This window comes from Acomys minous (assembly GCF_964271855.1).
Source record: "Acomys minous genome assembly, chromosome: 12".
Classification (NCBI taxonomy): Eukaryota; Metazoa; Chordata; class Mammalia; order Rodentia; family Muridae; genus Acomys; species Acomys minous.
Window position 1 is genome coordinate 22,916,391 of NC_140493.1, and position 24,000 is coordinate 22,940,390.

At 52.8% G+C, this 24,000-nt stretch overlaps 1 protein-coding gene across 10 annotated transcripts in view; it reads left to right on the forward strand.

Annotated features, from left to right (window-relative positions):
- Positions 1-991: 991 nt before the first annotated feature.
- CSNK1E (casein kinase 1 epsilon) overlaps positions 992-24,000 on the forward strand; it is a 41,085-nt gene continuing 18,076 nt past the window's right edge. For 5 of the 10 annotated variants that reach the window (XM_084750366.1, XM_084750373.1, XM_084750374.1 and 2 more), the window contains exons 1-2: positions 15,683-15,840; positions 19,145-19,232. In XM_084750366.1, coding sequence (XP_084606492.1) covers positions 19,157-19,232 — 76 coding nt within the window. In that variant the 5' untranslated portion in view covers positions 15,683-15,840; positions 19,145-19,156. Of the gene's footprint in view, positions 1,068-7,569; positions 7,774-15,682; positions 15,841-18,962; positions 18,981-19,144; positions 19,233-24,000 lie in introns of those variants that run through there. The other 5 variants (XM_084750368.1, XM_084750371.1, XM_084750370.1 and 2 more) reach the window with 5 other exon arrangements.

Consider the following 24,000-nt stretch of genomic DNA (forward strand, 5'->3'; position numbering starts at 1 on the left):
CTCAGTGCGGAGAGCGAAGTAAAAGCTCTGTGGAGTGAAATGAGCCCACCGGAAGTTAAGAAGCAAGGCCGGACAAGCCTCCTCGTGCTCCACCCACAGAGGGCACAGCGAGCATTTTCTTCCCAGTGCACAAATTGTGTTTTGTTTTAGAGCGTGACTGTGTCTACATCCTGCTTTTAATTCTCTTAACATTATGGCATTTCCTCATATTATCCTAAGCTGTTTGTAAACATACCCTTTGATGCTTGCATAATATTCCATTGTGTATTTGTGCTGTTCAGCAACCCCCTCACTTTGTTGGGCATTTAGATTAGTTCCAGTTTTGACCAGTATATATAAAATTTAAAAAAAAAAAAAAACAAGAAAACAAAAACTCCACAATACGTGTATTCCAGATGACTTGGTTAGGACAGACTACCAAAAACTGACTTGCTGGTCCAAGGCACACACTTTTTTTTTTTTTTAAGCTTTGGGGGTGCCTACCTCTTTACCTGAGCCACCTGTGTATAGTGGCGTGACTAAAGAGACATTCTCAACCAGGCTACCTTTACCTAACCCACAGGGTTCTATAATCCGCTCTCCCAGATCCCTTAGCAGGGGGAAGGCGGAATGGGGGAAAGTGGCGGGGCGGGGGAGCGGGGGAGGGGAGGGGGCCGGGGGTGGTGGGTTAGCGAGCTGGTACAAAGAGACAAAAACATTCTGGGAACAGATTCCTGCTCCGTCCCAAGTCACTCCAGCTAGCTTCAACCTAGAGTCTGACGTCTCTTTACTAACAGGAGAGTGGGTGGGGGTAAGGAGACAGGGCAGACGGCCAGGAGCCCAGGCACGCAGGGCGTGAGTGTCGACAGAAGTGTTCAGCATCTCACCCAACAAGCACGAGAACCACGAACCCCGAGGGCTGGGAAGCCGGGGCGGGGCCAGGAAGCAGGGGGCGGGGCTTGGATGTGACGTCAGCCCCGCCCTCTCCGACTCTCTCCTCCAGGGCTCGCGGCTGGCAAGCGAGTCCTCACCTGGAGTGACAGGTGTGCGCGTCTTGGAAGCCGCCGAGGCAGACCTCGCTGCATCAGGTAAGCCCCGCAGGAGAAGCTCAGAAGCCGGGCATGGCAAAGCGTGTAAGGAGCTGGGTCTTGGTGGCTGGAGGTACCGTGCTCCCAAACTCCGTCCTTGTCTCTTAGCCACATTTACCTGGATCTCTAAACATAGGCCTTGGAGGATTTGAATCTCGGGAAGTTGCGCCGGGAGGAGCTGGTCTCAAATACTTAAACCACAAATACATTATTACTGTTTTATATGATGCTGTCCTTAGAAAGAAATGTGCACCGGGTGACTATTAAAGAAGGAAACTAGGGACGCAGTCCTCGGTGTCACTGAGACACAAACTGATCTGCCGTGGGATTTGAGCTTATGTCCTCGCAGTCTTTTCTGTGCTTGGGGATTTTGGCGTCATTTTCTCATTCTGTATTTACAGTTCCTATGTCTTGCTTTCCTCTCAACATTGTATAAGCATCTTCTGGTGTTGTTATTAGTCATGTGTGTGTAATCATTCTTTTAAATGGTTGCACAGTGAGGGGTGGGCGCCATTCTGAATCCCAGAGGAAGGAAGTGGAGGAGCCGGGTATGATACAGAAAGCAGCGTTTGCAGGCAGAGGTCAGGAGCCCTAGCCCCTGCAGTGGGAGCTTGGGAAAGACCCTCTTGCTCTGAGGAGTTGAGACACAGAGCTACTTTCTCAGGTATCTGAGGATTAAAGGAGCTGATATAATCAGAATGGGGCCCGTGGTAGGGGCTGAGGACAGGGAGGATTTACAAAATGCGGGTCTCTGGTCTGGAACAGATGGGTAGGCCCCAAGAGGGACAGGGCAGGCCCACTCTGTGGGGCAGACACAGTGCCCCAGAGGCAGGACCAGGGACCATCAGGCATGTTGTGTCAGCCTCTTGGTTTGAGCCTAAGGAAGAGGTTCAGAGTGGATGAAAAGAAAGGAAAAAGAGGCTGGGCAGTGGTGCACGCCTTTAATCCCAGCACTTGGGGAGGCAGAGGCAGGTGGATCTTCATGAGTTTGAGGCCAGCATGGACTACAGAGCGAGTTCCAGGACAATCAGAGCTGTTACACAGAGAAACCCTGTCTCGAAAGAAAAAAACATTTTGTTGTTGTTCAACATTTACATGGGCGCTATGGTTCAGGATTGTAGTCCCAGCCCCAGGGAAATAGAGACAGGAGGATCAGCAGCTCAAGGTGAGTCTCTGCTACATCACAGGCTGCATGAGCCCTTGTCTTTAAAGTCTCAAAAAAGCAGCCAGGACGCAGTGGCGCACACCTGTAATCCCAGCACTTGAGGAGGCAGAGGCAGGTGGATCACTGTGGATTTGAGGCCAGCCTGGTCTACAGAGTTGAGTTCCAAGACAGCCAAGGCTACACAGAGAAACCCTGTCTCCAGAAAACCAACCAACCCACCAACCAACCAACAAAAATATCACAAAGCAGGGGGTGGGGGTGGGGAGCTGGAAGAGGGTTAAGTGGGTAGAGTGCTAGCCCAGCTTGTACAGAGCTCTGGGTTTGACCTCTGACCTCTAGCACCACTACAACTGCGCGTGGTGGCATACCCCTGTCGTCCCACAGCTCTGGATGTGGAGGCAGAACTGGATCAAAAGTTCAGGCTCATCCACAGCCACATTTTGAGTGTGAAAGCCAGCCTAAGACATGTGAAACCCTGGCTTATAAACAGACACACCCCTGGCCCCCTAACTTAGGCTAGAGAGATGGCGCAGTGGTTAAAGAGCACTGGCTGCTCTTCCAGAGGACCCAGGTTCAATTCCCAGCAACCACATGGCAGCTTAGGACTATATGTAACTCCAGTGACACCCTCACATGGACATACATTCAGGCAAAACACCAATGCACATAAAATAAGAATGAATAAATCATTAAAAATATCTTTCTAAGTGCCAGGCATGGTGGCGCACACCTTTCATCCCAGCACTTGGGAGGCAGAGGCAGGTGGATCGTTGTGAGTTTGAGGCCAGCCTGGTCTACAGAGTGAGTCCAGGACAGCCAGGGCTATTATACAGAGAAACTCTGTCTCGAAAAACAGAAAGGAAAAAAAAAATATTCTGACATACACATGCCAGAATAAAAGCAAAATTCCACATTGGGGGCAGGGATGTAGTGGCAAGATGACCCGGGAGGCAAAGAGCCTCCTGCCGAGACTGAAGAGCTGAATGAGACCCCCTGAAGCCGCTTGGTAGGAACGGGGAGCTGCCTCCTGAAGGTTGTCCTCCGCCCTCCACACAGCCTGCGGTGGCACACGGGCACAGCATCTCAAAGCTTGACTGGGGCAAGAGGAGAGTGGGTCAAGGGTGAGTCATCACTGCCCTGGGACCAGCTAAGGCTTGCTTAGAGAAAACAGGAGTCTGTTGATTCTTCATTTCCTCCTCTGTGAGATGGGTCTGACAGCTCCCACCTGTATTCACTGCCTGGCCATGCATAGGAAGCCTGGCCAACTTCTAGTCATGCACCCCACCCTGCCTCTTTTTTTTTTTTTTAAGATTTATTTATTTATTTATTATGTATACATTGTTCTGCCTGCTTGTACCCTGAAGGCCAGAAGAGGCCATTAGATCGCATTATAGATGGTTGTGAGCCACCATGTGGTTGCTGGGAATTGAACTCATTGAACTCAGGATCTCTGGAAGAGCAGTCAGTGCTCTTAGCTGCTGAGGTAGAGCAGCCGTGTGGACTCAGGGGATGGGGGTGGGGTGCGGGGCAGTTCCGGCTATTCCTTCCTCTGCTTCCAGCCCCGCAGCTGCCTCCCCTGGGACTCTGAGCTTTTTCCTGTGATCTGCTCCTTCGTGCTCCCACCAGATGAGAAGCAAAGGCCGCCTAGGCCTGGGGTAGCCCCTAAGTGTCAGGAGTTTGTAGGTAGAGTCTGTAGTCCATCAGGGGCCTCCTTCTGCCAGATGCTTCAGGATGTAGGTAGCTAGGCCCCCTTATACCCAGGAATCTAAGAGCGAGGGGGTTCTGTTACTGTGAGAGTTGAGGTAGTCACCCGGCCGTTCACAGACAATAGGTCTCATTTTTGTAGCTACAATCTATCTATGTATCTATCTATGTATCTATGTATCTATCTATGTATCTATGTATCTATGTATCTATGTATCTATCTATGTATCTATCTATCTATCTATCTGTCATAGGTTTTCTCTTTGTAGCCTTGGCTATCCTGAAACTCATTCTGTAAACCAGGTTGGCCTTGAACTCACAGAGAGAGATCCACCTGCTTCTACTTCTGGAGTGCTAGGATTAAAGATGTATGCCATTACCATCTGGCCTGCCTTGGGCTTGGGATCCATTCACTTCTCTTCCACTGATGTGGACAAGACCCATATGTCCAGTCAGACTTGGAGGTATACATCTGTAATGGGAGTGGCAATTGGGAGGTAGAGGCAGGGGGAAGTTTTTCAGCTTGAGCGTTCCACACTACCTTTAGCTGCACTGCCTGTCTAAAAACAAAAACAAAAACAAAACAACAACAACAAAATAGAGAATAACCAGGCATGGTGGTGCAAGCCTTTAATCCCAGCACTTGGAGAGGTAGAGGCAAGGGGAAAATTTTCAGCTTGAGAGTTCCACACTACCTTTAGCTGCACTGCCTGACTAAAAACAAAACAAAACAAAACAACAACAACAAAACAGAGAATAACCAGGCATGGGGAGGCAGAGGCAAGAAGATCACTGTGAGTTCGAGGCCAGCCTAGTCTACAAAGGGAGTCCAGGACAGCCAAGGCTACACAGAGAAACCCTGTCTCAACCGCCCCACCCCCCCAAAAAAAACAACCAAAAAAAAAAAACAGAGAATAACAAAATAAAAGAAACAGACCACCGACACTGCTGGCAAGCCTCATGCCTCACCATTTCTCCATGTCTTTTACAGCGATGCCAAGTTTGGCTTTTTGTTCTGTTTTGCTTTGTTTTTTGTTTGTTTGCTTGTTTTTGTTTTGAGGCTTGCTTTGAGCCTGTTATATAGCTGAGAATGACACTGAACTTCTGATCCTCTTGTGCTGGGAGTACAGGCATGCACTACCTACCATGCCCAGTATATGAGGGCTTGAGCCCAGAGCTTCCTGTATGCTCAGCAAGCATCCTCCCAAGCAAGCTCCATCCCCAGTTCATAGTTTACTCTTGTGCTGGGAACTGAACCCAGGGACTTGTGTTTGCTAAGCACTGAGTACATCTAGCCCTCAGAGCAATGCCATGAAAATAGGTATGTTGTCATCTTACAGAGAGGGGAGCTGAGGCACAGAGTACAGCCAGGATCCAAACCCAGGCCATCTTATATCAGTATGCTTCTGCTTCTATGCTGGCTGCCTCTTTCTTCTGGGAGTGTATCACATTCCATACGTATGAGTGTTTTGCCTGCACGCATGTTTGTGTACCACCTGCATGCCTGATGCTAGCAGAGGCCAGAAGAGCGCATCAGGTCTCCTGGACCTGGAGCTCCTGGTGGTTGTGAACTGACTAATGTCGGTGCTGGGAACCAAACTCCAGTCCTCTGTAAGAGCAGCAAGAGCTCTTAACCACTGAGCCATCTCTCTAGCCCCTCAGTTTTTACAACTTTTTTAAAAATGTGTTTGCTTGTTTGTTTAATGTGTGTGTCCGAATGGGGTGCATGCCACAGCATACCTGTGGGGCTCGGAAGACAACTTGTAGAGTTAGTTCTCTCTTTCCTCTGTGAGTTCCAGAGAAGGGACTCAAATAGTCAGGGTTCCTCTGCACTGAGTCATCTCACCAGGCCATTTTTGAGACAGGAAACTAAGGTTAAGAAAGACTCTTTAATCCCAGCCTCCCTGGCTACCTTGGAGTAGCCAGGAAGGCATTAGTGTCCTCACACAGATGTGGACATATGTGGCCCGCTTGTCTAGTCCTGTAGAAATACTTTGAGCATGCATTTTGTGCTTTTATGTACATGTTCATAGCATATAAGCTCTGCCATGTTGGCAAATGTATTATAAATATTGCAGCAGAATACTTAGGGGCTGGAAGGATGGTTTTGTTGGTAAAGTGATTACCATGCAAATGTGAGGTCTGAGTTTAAGCCCCAGCACTCAAGTGAAAAAGGCGTGCACGGCGGCTGCCGTCTCTACTCTTGGTGCTGGGGAGGCAGAGCTTTAGGACTTGCTGGCCAGCCAGTTTAGGCAAATTGGAGAATTCCAGGTTCACTGACAGACCCCATGTCAAAAGTTACCGTAGCTCCCAGACCCCAAAGAAGGTGGTTCTCAGCAGAGGCAGGCAGAAGTTCAAGGCCACCCTGGTCTACCTGGGAGTCCTGAGATAGCCCAGACTACAAAGAGATCTAGTCTCAAATTAAAAATTACAAATAAGGTAGAAGGTGAGGCAGATGCTCGACCCCATTCTTTGGCCTTCACCTGAATGCACACGGATGTGAACATGTGCCTGCACACACATGCGAATAAATACGTGACATCTAGAAGATTAAATTGGAAGCTGAATAAGAAGAACACAAGTTGTAGTTTTTCTTTATCTATGCTTGCTGGCTCTTACTAGGTACAGCGACTCAACCAGCTAATTTTGTATTGTTTGTGGTTTTTATTTCTTTTTTCTTTTTTTCCTCTTTCTTTTTCTTGCCCCCCCAAAGACTTATTTATTTTATTTATTGCATATGAGTGCTTTACAGAAGAGGGCAGCAGATCTCACTATAGATGGTTGTGAGCCACCATGTGGTTGCTGAGAATTGAACTCAGGACCTCTGGAAGAGCAGGTGGCGCTCTTAACTGCTGAGCCATCTCTCCAGCCCCCTCTTTTTCTTTTCTTTTCTCTTCCCTGCCCCACCTTGAGCCAGGGTTTCTCTGTGTAGCCCTGGCTGCCTTGGAACTTGCTCTATAGACCAGGCTGGCCTCTAACTCAGAGATCCACCTGCCTCTGCCTCCCAAGTGCTGGGATTAAATGCGTGCACCACCATGGCCTGGCTTCTTTCTTTTCTTTTCTTCTATCCCTTCTGTCTTTCTTTCTCTCTTTCAGTATAGACCAGGGTGGCTTGAAACTCAGAGACCTCCCTGCTTCTGCTTTCTGAGAGCTGAGCTTCAAGGCATGCACCACCACACTGGATGGACACCAGCATCCCGGGGGAGCGGATTGCAGTGTGTAGATGGGCAAGGGGACTTTTCAGTGAGGACCTTAGACACCAGGGGCAGGTCCCTTTTGGTAAATATGAAGGACGCAGAAGCAGAGTGGGCTCCAGGCTCCAAGGCAGGTCTACAGATGCTCTCTGGACTTTCACAGTCTTCCTGAACATCAGCTCAGATTCTCATGAGCTCCATGACACAAGAGCTCATGAGTACAAGTAGGGTTGCCTTCCACCCATGGGACTAGAGTGGAATTAAACCAAATGCACAAGCAATGCCTAACGGGCAGCCAGGCACATTGTCAATCCCACACACACCAACTCTGATGCTCCCTGGCCTGTCTCCCCCAACCCTACCCTGCAGGCAGATTCAAAGAACTGCTCTGAGCGATCTAGTAGATGCTCCCGCAGAGTCCTGGAGTTGGAGTGTGTGACCATCGGCACCAGAAGAAAGGGTGAAAATGGGTCTTGGATGCCAGCTGACTGGCATTCCCAAGAGTGGCTGAAATAGAGTGCTTGCTGGGTTTACCTTCCCAGACTTCTCTTCTTCCATCACTCAAATTCTACCTTCCTCCATGCTGCACCAGCTCCCTCCCACCACACTGTCAACAGGAATGCTCTGGGTACAGAGCAAGAGGGTAACTCAACTTCTGTCTAGAATGTTCTCTCAATACTATTTGCCCATCTCTCTTATGTATGACGAGCTCTGTGGGTGATCTTCAAGTCTCAATGAGCAGGCTGGAGTGGACCTGTCAGGCCCCTCAAAGGAGCTGGCATCAGGAAGTGTTTATGTCCACAGACACGTGACACGGCCAGGACAGGAGTCACACGAGTCACTGAGCTGAGGAGGAGGAGAAATCCTCATCTGGGGGGCCCCCAAATAATAAGCGGTTGTGAGTCCCTGGGACAGGAACCCTCACCTCCCAGAGAGAGGAGGAAGCACGTGTTTGGAGACTGTCATCAGCCTTACCAGCAAGGGACGTTTGTTAGAGGAGTCCAGAGGACCAGGGAGGTGACAGGCAAACTGTAGGGAGGCGGGGCTGAGCCGAGGGGAGGGTGAAGGGTCTTTGGGGTACGTGGGAGATTTTAGAGTTTCTTGTGGGTACAGCTGGCCCCTCTAGGAACTGATGCCCTGTAGGAGACCCACAGCTGGTTTGCTCACCTCTGGCCCAGCACAGAAGGATGACAGAGAGCCACGGGGCAGTCCCTGAGGAAAGAGTGAGACACAACCTGGCCTTGGTGGGAAGTGACTTCTGTCTTCCAATCTTCACACAGACGCTCTCACTGTGGGGGCATTTGTGGGCATGCATGGGGTGGGGGGGGGTTATCCCTCTTGAATTTTTTATTTTTTTCAAGTATGTGTGTATGTGCACGCATGTATACACACACACACACACACACACACACACACACACACACACACACACAGAGCTATATGCACATAAGCACAGGTACCCTCAAAGGTCAGAGGCGTCGGATCCCCAGGAGCTGTAGTTACATTTGTGAGCTACCCGATGGATGCTGGGAACTCAACCCCAGGCCTCTGGAAGAGCCGCGGGCACTCTCAACAGCTGAGCCATCTCTCCAGCCCCAGGGTTTCTCTCTTGGACTTTATGTTCAAGGACATGGAAAACGGTCTTTCAGCCTGTCTCAGCAGCGTGGAGAAAATAAAGCAGGCTATCTTCTAAAGGACAGAGAAGAAGTCCACTTCCTACCCTGTGGTTGGGGGCTGGAGAGAGAGCTCAGCAGTTAAGAGCACTTACTGTTTTGTGTGGGGGAACCGGGTTTCAGTTCTCAGGATCCACATGGTAGTTCACAATCATCCATAGGCACACATATACATCCATAGGCACATATATACATGCAGGCAAAACAGTCATATGCATGAAATAAATACATATTTTTAAAAAAGAACCTATTGGTGCAGGCCTGGATTCCCAGGTACTCAGGAGACAAAGAGGATTACAAATTCAAGGCCAGCCCAGACAACTTTTTTTTTTTAAAGATTTATTTATTTGTCATATATACACAGTGTTTTGCCTGCATGTACACCAGAAGAGGGCACCAGATCTCATTATACATGGTTGTGAGCCATCATGAGCTTGCTGGGAATTGAACTCAGGACCTTTGGAAGAACAGGCGCTGCTCTTTTTTTTTTTTTTTTTTTAACGGGCGGTGCTCTTAACCTCTGAGCCATTTCTCCAGTTCCCAGCCCAGACAACTTAGTGAGACTCTACCTCAAAACAAAAAGTACAAAGAGGGCTCAGGCCAAAGCTTTGCAAGGTGCTAGGTGCAACTCCACAGTGCCAGAAGCTGCATGGTCAAGGAACGTCTTTGAGAAGTGACTTGAGCCATGGGTACAGGCAGCCACTGAAGAGTCTCAGGCAAGTCAGTCTAAGCAAAAGCTTTGATGTACGATCACATGAAAGACCAGTATGTGAGGTGTGAAATGAGGCCTGGGCACTTAGGAGGCAAATCACCATGGTCTGGAGCAAGTGGTTTTTGTTTGTTTGTTTGTTTGTTTTTTGTTGTATTTTAAAATATTTATTTATTTATTATGTACACAGTGTTCTGCCTGCCTGCACACCTGCACTCCATAAGAGGGCATCAGATAACATTATAGATGGTTGTGAGCCACTATGTGGTTGCTGGGAATCGAACTTAGGACCTTTGGAAGAGCAGGCGGTGCTTTTAACCTCTGAGCCATCTCTCCAGCCCATTGTTGTTTTCTGGTTTGGGGATTTTTTTTTTTAAGACGGGTTTCTCTGAGTAGCCCCTGGCTGTCCTGGAACTCTCTTTGTGGACCAGGCTGGCCTCATACTCAATGACCTGCCTGCTGGGAATAAAGGCGTGTGCCACCACCGCTCAGCTGTGGATTTCATCTGTAGGTGCATCCGTAGCTGAGGGTAGGTTCTTAGCGACTATCCAGCTATTGTAGTGTCCAGGTGAGAGGCAGAAGGTGGTGCAAGGACTCAGAGTGGAGGAGGGACATAAATAGAGAGGCTAGCTCAGTCTTGAGTAGGGGACAGCAAGGGGCAAGCCCTCCTCCACAGAGCCTGGGCTCATGTGTCCTCAGGGAGTTCCCCGGCACCGAACTCTGGATCTGGAACACAGAGATGGTCCCTATCCACTCCAGCCCAGGGCACAGGGTGGGGAGACCGGTGCAGGTCATCTTGCTCAGCCCCCAGAGAGAGACTTGAACTCTGCAGGATTCTATTGAAGTCCAGATACAAGGTCAAACCTAGGCATCTTGCAGCCCTGCCTACTGGCTCTGAAGAAGGAGCCACTGCCAGGGGCCTGACCTGGGAGGCTTGTTTTTGTTGTTGTTGTTGTTGTGTTGTTTTCTGAGACAGGGTGTCTCCATGTTAGCCTTGGCTGTCCTGGACTTGCTTTGTACACCAGGCTGGCCTCTAACTCACAGGGATCCACCTGCCTCCGCCTCCTGAGTGCTGGGATGAAAGGCGATCGCCACCATACCTGGTCTGGGAGGCTTGTTATGAGACCCCTAGCAGCCTGATAGTTAAACAAAAGACCCAGCCTAGAGCGCCTCCTGAAACATCTGAAGACAGGCAGCTGGGGCCCCACTAAGCAGGAGGCAGCAGCCATAGCCTGGCAGGCCCCTGGGGGATCTTGGAACAGGGGTGAGCTACAAAGACACCCAGGGCTGACTGCTGGAGGCTCAGAAACTCAGAGCAAGACAGGCCAGGCTAGTGGTTCAATTGAGTGCAAGTAGGCCTGCAGCCTTCCATCCTGGTGGTCCTTTGGAGGAAGGATGAAGGAGGCAGGAAGTGACCAGCTATAGCTTACAACGCTAAAAGGAATCCTAGTTAAAAGGCCTTGATTTAAGTCAACTTTCCAAAGAGCAGATACCTACGACTGCTTCCTAGTCCTCTAAACAAGTTGGTTTTGTGAATTTTTTTTTTTTTTGAGACAGGGTTTCTCTGTGTAGCCTTGACTGTCCTAGACTTGCTTTGTAGACCAGGGTGGCCTCAAACTCACAGCGATCTGCCTGCCTCTGCCTCCAGAGTTTGTGGGTTTTTAATCTGCATCATCCTACACTTTACAAATGAGGCTGGAAGGAACTTGCCTAGTATTGTCCCATTAGAAAGTGGAAAATTCATCATTTGAAAACAGCTTCTTCTTCTTCTTTTGTTTAAAAATATATATACTTATTTAAAAATTTTAATTATGTGTATGGGGGGGTGTATATGCACATAGTGCAGGCTCCCATGGAAGCCAGAAGAGCTGTTGGCTCCCCTGGCTGGGGTTACTGGTGACTGTGTGCTGGCTGACGTGGGCTTTCCACAGGAGCGGTCAGAGTGAGCTCTTAACTGCCGTCCCGGTTCTCTGCTCTCTTGGTTTTGTCTGAGTCAGGGTCTCTGACATACAGCCCTGGCTGGCCTGGAGCTTGCCATGTAGATCAGGCTGGCTTCATACTCACTTCTGAACTGCTGGTAAAGTGTGCTTTACTACGCCTACCCTGAGAAGCCAGCCTCTTAACGTCACAAGGAGGACTCCTGCTTCCAGTCCCCAGCCAGGCTCTTACCCTTCTTGGACATCAGTCTGTAGGTGGAAGTCAGTGGAAGAGAATGAAAAAGCCCCTGGGACCCCACAGTTCTCTGACTGGGAGACCAGAGTTTTGAAATAGTTACTATTACTACTACTACTGCTACTACTACATTTTTCAGGACACGGTTTCTTTTTGTGCCCTGGCTGTCCTAGAACTCACTCTGTAGACCAGGCCGGCTTGGAACTCACAGAGATCCGCCTGCCTCTGCCTCCCGAGTTCTGGGATCAAAGGCGTGTATCATCACGCCTAGCCCAAAATTTTTATTTTTTATTAAAAAATTTTTTTTATGTTTATGGGGGCTGGAGAAATGGCTCTAGAGGCCCTTAACTGCTGAGCAGTCTCTCCAGCCACTTTAGTACTTTAAATTTGCATTTATTTATTGTGTGTGGGCCGAGGAGGCGAGGAAACCTCGCTGGAGTCGGTTCTTTCCACCACTCCAGTGGCAGGAAGTAGATGCAGGTTGTCTGGCTTGGCTGCCCGTGCCCGTGCCTGTACCGTCTCCGTGGCTTTGGAGTTGCTTTACTGGACAGTTTGGAACAGGAGCCAGAAGAAGAGTGCCAAGGACTTAGTCCTTCACAACCCTGGGTGAAGAAGCTCTGGAAGGCCACTGCCTCCCTTGGGGATGCATGGGACTGTTTTGCGAGTTGAGGCTGGCAATGTGGTCTGTTGCTAGGGCCTTTATACCAGGGGCTAGCCCTTCATGTTCGGATGAAAGAGGGAGGGCAGAGGCCTCTTCACAGCCCACTCATTCATCAGTTATTTGTTAAATTTCTCCCGGGTGCCAGACACTATTATAGATATTCACAGCACAGTGGAACCCAAAATAGCATCAGCTCCCTGGTTTCATGAACCTTAGTCCTCTAAGCGGGAGACAGAGATGAACAGCCACGAAGATAGCACCTAGAGTGTGTTATAGCACTGGGTGTTCGTAGACAACAGAGTGCAGGAGAGGCGGCAGCCCCATGGGGTCTCAGGTCCAGGGTCCAGAATGAATTTTATACAATTGATTTTAAATTTTTGTTGGACGATATGTGGGTGGATGGGGGTATACATACATGCCTCAGAGCCCATGTAGAGGTCAGAGGACAGCCCTGTGAAATCAGCCTTCTCCTTTCGTTCTTTCTTTTCTTTTTTTCTTATTTTTTTGAGACAGGGTTTCTCTGTGTAGCCTTGGCTGTCCTGGGCTCACTTTGTAGACCAGGCTGGCCTCGAACTCACAGAGGTCCGCCAGCCTCTGCCTCCCAAGTGCTGGGATTACATGCATGCGCCAGCACGCCCAGCTGTGGGCTCTGAGGATCACACTGGGGTCCTCAGGCTTTTGGTGGGCTCTGTTGCTAGGTCAATAAGCCACCTTGCCTGGCCTGCAGTAGAATTTTAAATCAGGAGACAGGCAAGCCTGAGCATGGAGCCCCAGGGAAGGGCTTGGTGAAAGTGTACCAGGCAGTTGAATGACCAGGACCAGGGCAGGGGCTCACAACAGAGGAGCAACCGGGTTGTCTGGAGAGCCGCAGGCAAGGCCATGCAAACCGAGGTCATTTTTAGGACCAACCGGAGCACTTGGCAAGTCAGAACGTCCACAGTCAGAAGTCCAGCCAGCTCCTCTGCACCGTGCTGCAAGTTTAAGGCTGTGCCTGAGCTCCGAGCCCAGTGCTCTGGAGTGCCCAGTGATTATGAAGGGTGTGAAATCGAGAGATAGTACAAATGTCCTGTTCGGAAAGGAGCAGGAGGGTTGGGGGGGGGGGCGAGCTGTTGCTTCTGACCACACAGAACGAGCCGGTGTGGCCCCTGGCTAGCTGGGTTTGTCTGCCTGCATCTTGCTGTGAGTGGAGGGTGGCTAGGGGAATGCCATCCCGCTACACCTTTGGCCTCCATAGTTGGAAGTTGAGGGAGGGGAATCTTAGAGAGCTAACACAGAATGAGCTGCTAGAACTAGGCAGGATTCCTGCTGGGTGGAGAAGTGTCCCGTCCCCCCCCCCCCACCTCCTGCCTTCTCCTCTACTGGGTTTTGCGTCACAGTTGTTTCCCCTTAGAGCTCAGCTGCAGAGCTCTGTAGAGGACTCACAGCTTGGACTTCTGGGGGTGTAGGAAGGAAGAGGATCAGGCACATGTGTGGGGAGCATCCTCCCAAGGGGGTGGGGCAGACCCAGGAGGGAGTCTAGGAGGGTCCAGGCCCCCTGCACCCCTGTGCGTTGGAACTGGGGTCTCTTAAGATCAGCTACCCTTGGATCCCCACTGAGGTGCTATACAGGGAGAGGGTGTGGGCCACCGGGAGAGGCTGCAAGGCCTGGAATGGAGGACAGGAGACAGCATAAGGACAGGAAGCTGGGAGAGTGGACTACAGACCGCGCAGTGGGCATGCGAGGGATCAGGAGGGGCAGGGAGAGTGCTTTAGGTTGAGCTGGCTGGGTTCCAGCCCCCATACACGCTGACCCATGCTCTTGAGTGAGCGCTGAGCAGCCTCCAGTCCCCTTTCTGGAAACTGAGGAGTGAATGTCAGTCCTGCCTGCTGCCCTCACTGGAAGGGGTTAAGTGAGCCAGATGCCTCTCCTGGCTGAGGAAGAGCAGGTCCACATTTGGAAAGCTGGGCCCAGGTTGGAAGGTTTGGGGGGAGGGTGAGGAGCTGAAGATAGGACACCACCGGTGCTTGCTGTGTTCTGTTCAGTCTCTGCCTGGGCTCTGACCACAGGGGCTGACTGCTGTCCAAACCAGCTGCTTCTGGTGAAGATTTGTGCCCAGTGTGGTCAAGGCTTCGGGAGAATGAGGGCCTCTAACACAAAGTCTGCCAATTGTGAATCAACTGACAAAAACAAAGCCAAGAAGCAACCAAATAGGCCAAGCTCTGCCCACCATCTGGCTGATGGTCCCTGCCTGGGCAAAGGTGGTACAGAGAGCCAGTGCCCCATTTACCATCCCAGTAGCCGTCTGGGGGTGGCTTCTCCTCTCTCTCCTGCTCTTCTGGAGAGCATCCCCAGGACCACCAGAAGACCTTGGCCATCTTGCTGGGCTGGATGGGCCTGGGCAAACCTCTTGTCCTCTCTGGGCCACAGTATCCTGTCCTGTGATAGGACCTGTCTATAGGACTCCCAGCAATTTGGAGAGTAAGTCCCTTGGCCGTGGGGAGAAGATGCAGGTATTAGGAAGTGACTCTTTCAGAGAGATGTGCTTCCGGGGTGATCAGAGGTATCATGGTGTCCACAGTTACAGTGTGTGTGTGTACACGTGTTTGTGAGAGAATGTAGGTGTGTCATAAGTTGGAGCTTTGCATGACCTAGTGTAAATATCATCATTTTTAATAGCCTCCTTGTGCTGGGACCTTTCATGGCTGTGCTGGAAGCTGGTAGGAAGCCTTCATTAACTCTCCCGTGACCTGGGGAGGGTATAGTCCTTTTTCCTTGTTTGTAGTTAAGGAAACCCAGGTCTTGTTTGGGCAATGACTTGGCTGAATGAGCTCCTCTGGGCCCCTGACTCACGTGTGAGTTCTTGGTGGGGGCAGGGGGCTCAATGGTGAGAAGAGACTACATTGGGATCTGAGGGCCTGTCACAGTGGAGCCGAGCGGTAGGGAGGAGAGAGAAAAGGGTCTGCCCTGAGCTTTCTTAGGCTACCTCCTTGGCCCTTGTCCACCCCGCTCCAACCTAGCCCCAAAGCGCCTAGCCAGTGTTCTCTGCAGCCTCCAGGCCCCAGAGCCCTACATCTCTTTTTGCAGTGCCAGGACTGTCGTCCGCTCCTCCCGCTCCTCACCTGCCTCCCCCTCCCCCGCAGCTTTGACTGGAGATAGGGCCAGAAGGACAGTGTTGGAAATCCGAGTTTTGTGTGCCCCTTCACCCTGGGTGGCAGCGTCAGCGCGCGTTCCCGGGGGCTGCGGGCCCTTTAAATTCTCCGGGGCGGCGGCAGCGGGCGGGGGATGACATCAGCGGGCGGGCCCGGGGCTCAATGGGAGCCGCGGGGACGCGCGCGCGGGTCGGGAGCGCGCGAGCCGGCGGCGGGGGCGGGCAGCGGGAGGCGGCGGCGGCGGTGGCGGAGCGCGGAGCCTGAGCCCGGCCGGGCCGAGCGCAGCGCAGCGGGCCGGGGAGAGGCTGGCGCGCCCGCGGCCCGGCGAATCCTCTGGCATCCGCTCCGGCGGGCCGCCCCGGCGCGGTGAGCATCGGGGGCCGGGAAAGCGGGGTTCCCTCCGCCTCTTTGTGTTTTCTTTTTGCGCGAGCGCGGGGCGGACACGCGCGTCCGCGCAGGGCTGGGGGCGCCGCCCGTGAGGACAAAGGCGCGGCCGGGGACGCGGAGGGGACGGGCGCTTCGCAGGCCGTCGGCTGCACCGAGGCGGCCCCGGGCTGGGGCGGGGGACCTGCGGCAGGGGCCTGCCTGGGGTTCTGGGGACACAAGGGTTCCGGGCCGGGTGCGACCCCTCCTCTGTGCCCTGGGCTCCGGGTCAGCGAGGCCGTTCGCGTGTAGTGTGGGGGCGCCTTGGGGGGGGGTCCTAAGTGATGGGGTGCGTGGTCACCCGGGCCATCGGCTTTGTTTTCCTTTGTGGCGAGAAGAAGGGAGGGGGTTATTTATCGCCTGGATTCTCATTGCGGTGTGTGAGACAGCCTTGTGCTGCAAGCCTCTGAAAGCTGGGTGCCTGGGCGCCTCAGAGGCAGGGCTCCGACTTAGGCCAGCCCCCTCCCCCTACTTTGTCCTGAGTTTTCCCATATATTTCCTTGGCATAACCTCCCCCTGGGAAGAGGGTCTGGGGAGACAGAAGGGGGTACAGTTCCCATGAATACTTGTGTTTGGGACACCTTTCCTAGGCTTAGGGTAGTCTTCAGTTTTTATCTCACTGGTCCATTGAGCAGGGTCTTTCTTGGCCCTGGGGAAGGTGGTGGCATGTGTGAGTCCGGAGGTTGCGCGGGGGGGGGGGGGGTTGAGAAGTGGGGAGGAAAGGACTGCCCATGTGGCTGGTTGTAGTTTGTAATTTCTCTAACCAGCTGAGAAGTCTTGACTCCTCATGGCCACCCCCCTCCTTTTTTTTTTTTTTTAACTTTGTTTATTCCCCCTCCCCCATCCCTCCAGTAGGGGGACAGGAAGTGAAGAATTGGAAAGCTACTCTGATCCCCTCAAGAAGCTCCCAAAGAAGTCATTTTTGGGGGGTGGGGGGGCCTTTTAAGTGGAGGAGGGCTAAGACAGGCTAGACTCACTCTACAGCGCTGAGTCCCCAGGGTGGGAGATCCTGGCGTTGGTGGGGTCCTACAGGGTTGATAGTGTGTAGCCCTTTGCTCTTCTGTGCAGACAGCTGTGAGTGGCGAGGGCTTGCGGGGGTCATGTGCATCGAGCGTATTTATGTAAGACTCCCAGACAGAGGGCACTGGTATTTATATAACCTGGTGTGGGTATTTATGTAATATAGGATGCAGTATATTTTATGTGCCTTTTCTAACCTGTGGCTTTCCCAGCTGCCATGTATGGTCTCTGAGTTGGCGTTGGTGGAAACCCAGCTTTGGGGGTGGGGGCGGTGTTTGTGCGTACACACCCAGTCCTGTTCCCCCCCACACACACACTTCCTGTAGGGATCTTAAAGTGTGAGCCTCTGCACCCATCTTCCCTTGCGGGTGCGCTTAGCAAGTTAGACCATGTGTGGACCTGTGGTGCCTGGCCGGTGGGTTTTCTGCAGATATGCAGTATTACTGTTGGCAACCAGGGCAGCGCAGCTGGGCCAGGCCCCAGCCATGTGAGCAAAAGCCCATGATGGAGAGCTAAAGTTTTTGGGCTGGTACCCCGTGGGCCTTCCTTGTGGTGGCTCTCTGGGAGCTAGTACTAGGCTGGGGTGTCTCTTCTGGCTTGGTTCTCTGGCTCTTAGGGCTGACCAAAGGAGCCCAAAGTGAGTCTCTCCGCTTCCTTCTAGGCTTGGCAGCGGGGCTTAGGCTTAGCCCAGGAAAAGGGAAGGCACCCCCCCCACCCCCGCCCCTCATGCCAGCACAGTTCAGGTCTCACCTTCTGGTTCTACTTCTCAAGCCTGGAATGAAATATGTTTTGGGTAGGAGACCACCAGGCCAGGCCAGCCTGATTCCCCCTTCCCGTCTTAGGTGAAATTATGCTGTTGACTTGCTGCTGGCTGGTGTGGGGTGGCAGCAAGGCCACTCTAGGCTTGGGTTACCGTCTGCAAAAGGAGTCCCCTCTTGTTTTCTCACACTAGCTTGTATGTAAACAGAGGTCTCCGGAGACCAGCCCCCCCCCTTCCCCCCCCCCCCCCCCGCCCCACCTCCCACCGCTTTCATAGTTTACCATTCCCGGCTTCCCCAACCCCAGCAGCCCAAACTTCCCCATTCCCTGAGTCTTTCATTTATTTATCTATTTATTTATTTATTTATTTTTCCTGGCCTGGACTGTGGGTACCCAGACCTCTACCAGGCCAGCACAGAGGAGCCCCCGCCGTGATGGCCCCCGTCCTTGTTACCCATGGGCTTGAGGAGGCATCCAGAGTGTCTGGCAGATCAGCCCCGTGGGACTGATGACTTAAAATCTTGCTGTACCTGGCGTTTCTCTCTTAGGGAAACCCTCCCTGCTAGTCTTTAAGGAAGCCGCTCTCTCAGGTTGGGCCTGCTGGGCCTGGCCAGCCTAGCCCTGTGCGAACCAAGCAGCTCAGAGACGGGGATGGTGATGGGGACCCTGTGTCCTCAGGAGTCTTCGTGCTGGGGGTGCCTATCCTTCCCCTCCTGGAGGTTGGGACTTGGCTGGTGGTGGCAATGGTAGTTTTCAGGATGGTTTGCTCCCATGGACCCTGTTCCTCCTATTTCTGTCAGATTTCTGGCGCCCAGGACCTCCCTGGGGGTATCTTTTTTTTTTTTTTTTTTTTTTTTTTTTTTTTTTTTGGTTTTTCGAGACAGGGTCTCTCTGTGTAGCCTTGCTGTCCTTGACCCGCTTTGTAGACCAGGCTGGCCTCGAACTCACAGTGATCCACCTGCCTCTGCCTCCCGAGTGCTGGGATTATAGGCGTGCGCCACCACGCCTGGCTTCCTGGGGGTGTTAAGTGTTTTCAGAGTGCATGCAGATAAAACACCTTGGAGAGACAGTGGAGATTTACTGCGGAGCGAGCCCAGGATGCAAGGCTTGGGTCTCCTGGCTCTTCCCCAGTGCCCCCTTTGTCCTTGATCTTACTTTAGGGCCTTAGCCCATTGTAATCAGCCTCCTCCTGAGAAGGCCCATGTTGGAGGGTCTGCTTGGCGTGCTCTTCCTGCGCCTTGGCCCAGATCCCACCTTTTCTGGACTAAGTGAATCTGTTCTAAACCTGCCTCAGCTGTGCCCAGGTGTGTGGGCATGAGGGCTCCCTGACACCTGGCTGCCCTTGAGCAAAGTGGAGCCAGATTGCTTCCCAGACTGTGGGAGGAGAATGCCAGCCTCCGGCGGAGGAAGGTCCAGGCCCTCGGGTGCTCCAGGTCCTGTCTCTGACCTGTTTCTGCTTCTCCCGCAGCAAGGTTGAAGCATGGAGCTGCGTGTGGGAAATAAATACCGCCTGGGCCGAAAGATCGGCAGTGGGTCCTTCGGCGACATCTACTTGGGTAAGTAAGATATGACCCATTGGGGCAGCTCTGGAGATGAGGATAAGAGGAGAGCCTGGGATTTTGGGATGTGGGGGGTGGGGGGCAGAACTTCGGTCTGGTCACGTGGCATGGCCTGCAGGCCTCCAGGGTCATCCCAGGTCCAGAAGGAGGTTCAGGTGATCTGGGGATGCCGCTCACAGCTGGGTAGGCGGGGCTCAGGAGGCTGCAATGGTAGACGGGAGATATATTTAGCAGATTTCCAGCTGCAGCTGACCTGCGTCTCCATCGGGACATGGGAAAGCCCTGGCTGGGTTGGCATCTCCACCCCTGGCAGAAGGATAGATAGGAAAGGCTTCGGCCATCCTGGACCCCTGGGGAGGCTCCCAGGAAGTCCAGGCCTCTCCCTTAGATGTGGCTTTCTGGAGTGATGCCTGGGCCTGCTTTGGAATGTCACACGGAGGGTCTCATCCCCCGGGAGCTCCCTGTACCCTGGATGTGCTTCCTTTTGGACATCTGAGTTTGCCTTGATGTCATTTTAAGCAGATTTCTGACATCTCAGCCTCCAGTGAGGGAGAAATGAGCACCCCCTCCCCCAGTGTTGCTTTCCTAGCTCTGCCATACGCCTTATTGAGTGTTGTTGGCCTGGAGGGGAGAGTTAGCTTCGTAGCTGCACAGATGGAGTTGGTAGCCTTGAAGTTGCTATAATGGGACGGCAGGCAAGCCTCCTATGCCATCCTTGCTGCTGCCCCTCTGCCCTCAGGAGTAGGACCCAGCTGCCTCTTGTTTTCCTCCTCAGAGAATGAAAATGAATCACTTCTGCCCTGGGCAGAGAAAATGGACAAGTCAGAACACCGTAGTCATTAATCAGTCCATTCAAGGCTTGCTTCCCCCCTGTCTCCCCCCCCCCCCCCCCCCCCCCCCCCGCCACTGCTCAGAGTTCCTGTTCCTCAGAATTCATTCCTTTGAGTATGAACTCTGCCCCTCAGCAAGCTTCAGAGACAATGGGTAAGGGGTGCCCAGGCCTTCCTAGCTCTTATCTGCAGGCCCCTTTCTGAACACTGTCATCCTCAAGGCCACCCCAGAACTTCTGATGGCAGAAGATCCAGCATGGCTAAAGTGATGACTGGGGATTGCTCTAGAAAACTAGCTGGGGTGGCCCTAGACGCCACAGCTCCGCTGAGCGCAAGGGTAGAGGACAGAGTGGGAGACGGCCATAGCTAGATTCCAGACCTTGTCTTGGGCCGCTGCCCTGGGACCTCAGTGCCCCCCGCCCCCCATCTGTGTCCCCAGGTGACCAGGCACTGTTGCAGGACACAAGCAAAGCAGCCACCAAGTACAGTGTTGTGTCTGATATCAAGTAGGTCGCTGTACCTTGGTGTTTATGGAGTATGGTGGTGTGTGCCTGTAGGGCCAGCTACTCTGGAGGCTGAGGCACAAAGACTGCCTGAGCCCATCGCAGTGTAGTGAGTTAACTCTGCGAGAAGAATAAGCAATATGGGATCAAGGTGTTTTCTGGGATCTCTCATTCCTTTTTGGAGGGGCTGTGTGATCTGGGCTATCCTGCTCTCTGGGCCTGGAATAGGTGTGAGGAACCCCCTTCTCCCCACCCCTACCCCGTGTGTGTGTGTGTGTGTGTGTGTGTGTGTGTGTGTGTGTGTGTGCGCGCGCACGCGCATGCATGTGCATGCAGCTCTTGAGACGGTCATCTACCAGCTATTGGACAGCAGCCTGTGCTGGCCCCTCTTCTGCGGAAGGAATGTAAAAGCTTGTGGATGGAGAGGCACAGCCCAAGGCCAGAGGCCCTGGTTCCTGTGGTCTACCTCTCTGGGGGCAGGACTTCCTGTTTATCTGTGGTGTCCCCTGAATTATGGTAACCACCAGGTCAAGATTTACCCCATGTATGTCAGCTCTGGAATAAGTTGACCCTGGGTCTTTTCCTTTTGCTAGCTGTAAGCTCTGGTTTCCTGCCAGCCTTGACTTCCCCATCTGAGATAGAGTTGTGAGAAGTCGGGCCGTGCTGTGTGAACCCCTTGCCTGTGCAGGCATGGGCGCTTGTGCCTTTACACTGTACCCACCTTCAGCTCTGTTAGGAGCTGTTTCTTTCTATAAAGAACTCAGTCTTCTGGGGGCTTAAGAGGAGGGGAGCCCCCTGCCCCCCATCCAGCTTTGACTAGGTGCACCTATGTTGGGGTCTATGTGGTGCAAACTTCATGCCAACCCCATCCGAGACTCGTATCTTGCCTGTGTGGGAACAGTGGTGGCTGAAGGTCCTCTTTGACTGGCCTTGCGGGCATGCGTTGTTCAGCGTGCTGGCCACATTCTCGTCATGGTGTTGGGCCAGGGCCTGATTCCAGATGGCCTCTACAGGTGGGGCCAGGCTAGGCTTCTACATGTAGCTTTCCAGGATTGGCTTCGAGGAAGTCTTGGGAAGAGAAGATTGTGGGGGTGGTTGTGAGGCCCTCAGCCCTCCTTCGAGTCCATCCATTACTCTTTCTCTTTAGGATCTGAGGTTGACTGTGCATCCTGGGGCACTCTCTAGATCTGTTAAAGTGCGGGGAGGCTCTGGGCCTCAACCCTACAAGGGTTAGGGAGCAGGTGGCTATACACAGGGGTGGCCTTTAGTTTGTTTGAGACGGGTTCTCACTGCATGGGCCTAGCTGGTCTGGAACTCACTATATGGACCAGGATGGCCTTGTATTCAGAGATCTGACTGCCTCTGCCTCCCTGTTCTGGGATTAAAGCTGCACATCACATGGGCACCATTCAGCCTTTCAATATGGGAGTCAGAGTTGGCTGCTGCTGGCGGTGCCAGGCTGGATGGGCTGGGCACACCCCTCTCCAAGTCTGCCTCTGCATCGGTGGCCATAGTGGCTCAAGGGACTGCTCACCCCCTGCCTCCCTCCAGCTTCTTTACAGGTTTCTAGTCCATCTGGAGACAAGCAGGGCCACACCTTCTCTATGTGCAAGGTTACTTTGGGGACCAATCAATCCCTCCATTTTGGTGCTGTGTGGACCTGTGGACCAGGAAGCAGGTTATTTCTTCTGGCTTCCAAGCCTTCGCATGGGTAGCCCCTCAGCCAGGCACCCATATCTGCCATTTGCCCTCTGTCACCCCCACAGGAGTTGAGCCGAGCCTCAGGACGGCCTGGCAGGCTCGGTGCGGTCCGCAGCTTTGTGCTTGGGAACTGGAATGGAGGAAAATGCGGAGGCGTTGGGAGACCTAGGAAAATCCTGGCTCTGCTCCAGCCAGTTCTGTCTGGCCTAGGCCAGTCACTTAGCCCCACTGAACCTTTTCTCAGGGGCTGGCAGGATTAAGGGAAGTCAGAGAAAAGACTGGCTGCCTCCTGATGGGCACCAGACTGCCAAAGGCCTGGCAGTCGGGGAGGGAGTGGGAGCAGAGGCTTTGTTTAGTAGCTTGGGGCTTGGGTCCCTAACCTGGGCAGTTGTGTGGCGTATGGTCATTCAAGCTTTGATGTGTTTGGTTTTCCCTGTATCAAGCAGTGACAACTGTGGCACTGGCAGGGTGGTGTCAGAGTTGAAAGGGTTGGAAGCCCCTGTCTCTGCTCCCTGTGTGACTGCTGAGTCACCCCGTGCTAGTAGAGGATCAACTCTGCACTCTGCTTAGGCATGACCCCCCTGCCGCGGCCTCTCAGACTTCCCTTTGCTCCTCAAGTCCCCTCCGTCGCTTTCTTGTACACCGGCATTTTGGCAAGTTCTGAAGACACTTCTGATTATCACAACGTGGGAGTGGGAGTGTGACGTTGGCATCCAGTCCGGAGGAGCCAAGGATATTGCTAAACCCCTGACAGTGTAGAAAGAGTTTCCTAACTCAAATATCATGACTGTTGAGATTGGGACCCACAGCTGGGTGACCAAGTTCTTAGCCCCTCGGATCTCAGCTCCCACCTTTGCTGTCACCTCTCTTCAGCTGTCCCTGGTCCTCCTGCACCAGACCCCTCAGCTGCACCCTTCCTGCCTTTGCACAGTCCACGTCCCCGGTGTGTCTGGCAAAGCTCCGTCCTGTCCCAGGAGCTCGACAAACAGCCTCCTCTCTAGGGAAATGCTCCCTCACCTGGACTCCCTCTTCTCCCTCTTCCTTTGCGCCCATGTGGACAGCTGTCTCTCCTGGCACCTCATTCATCCATCTCTGGCCGGGATGGGTCGCTCAGTGGCACTCACTGTGGAGTACTTGCACAACAAGTTCAGCTAGCGGTTTGCAGGAGAGGCACCTGGGCTCAGAAGTAGATTAGAGCCATCTCTTTAGCCTCTGTCTTAAAAAATAATAATAATAATAATAAGGTAGAAGCTGGGTGATGATGGGGCACGCCTTTAATCCCAGCAGAGGCAGGTGGGTCTCTGTGAGTTCAAGGCTAGCATGGTCTACAAAGTGAGTTCTAGGACAGCCAGGGCTACGCAGAGAAACCCTGTCTCGGAAAAAAAAAGGGGGGAGGGTGTGGAGTGGGGTATGATTGAGGAAAATTGCCAACACCAACTTTGGCTTCTGAATAGATGTGTGCAGCTGTATGCACACACACACACAAACCATAGTGATGATGGTGATGATGATGTCATCGATGATGTCGTCCCATGGCCAGGAAGTGACAGGATCAGGACCTAGCATCCAGCAGCTTGGCTCTGTAGCAGACAGGCTTATGGTATGTAGCCAGACTGGATTCAAACTCGTCATCCTCCAGCCTTAGCCTCCCAAGTTCCGTGCCATCACGCTTACTCACACCCTCCATGTTTTCCTGCTTTTGATGCCTGAGGCAAGACAGGGTACCCCACA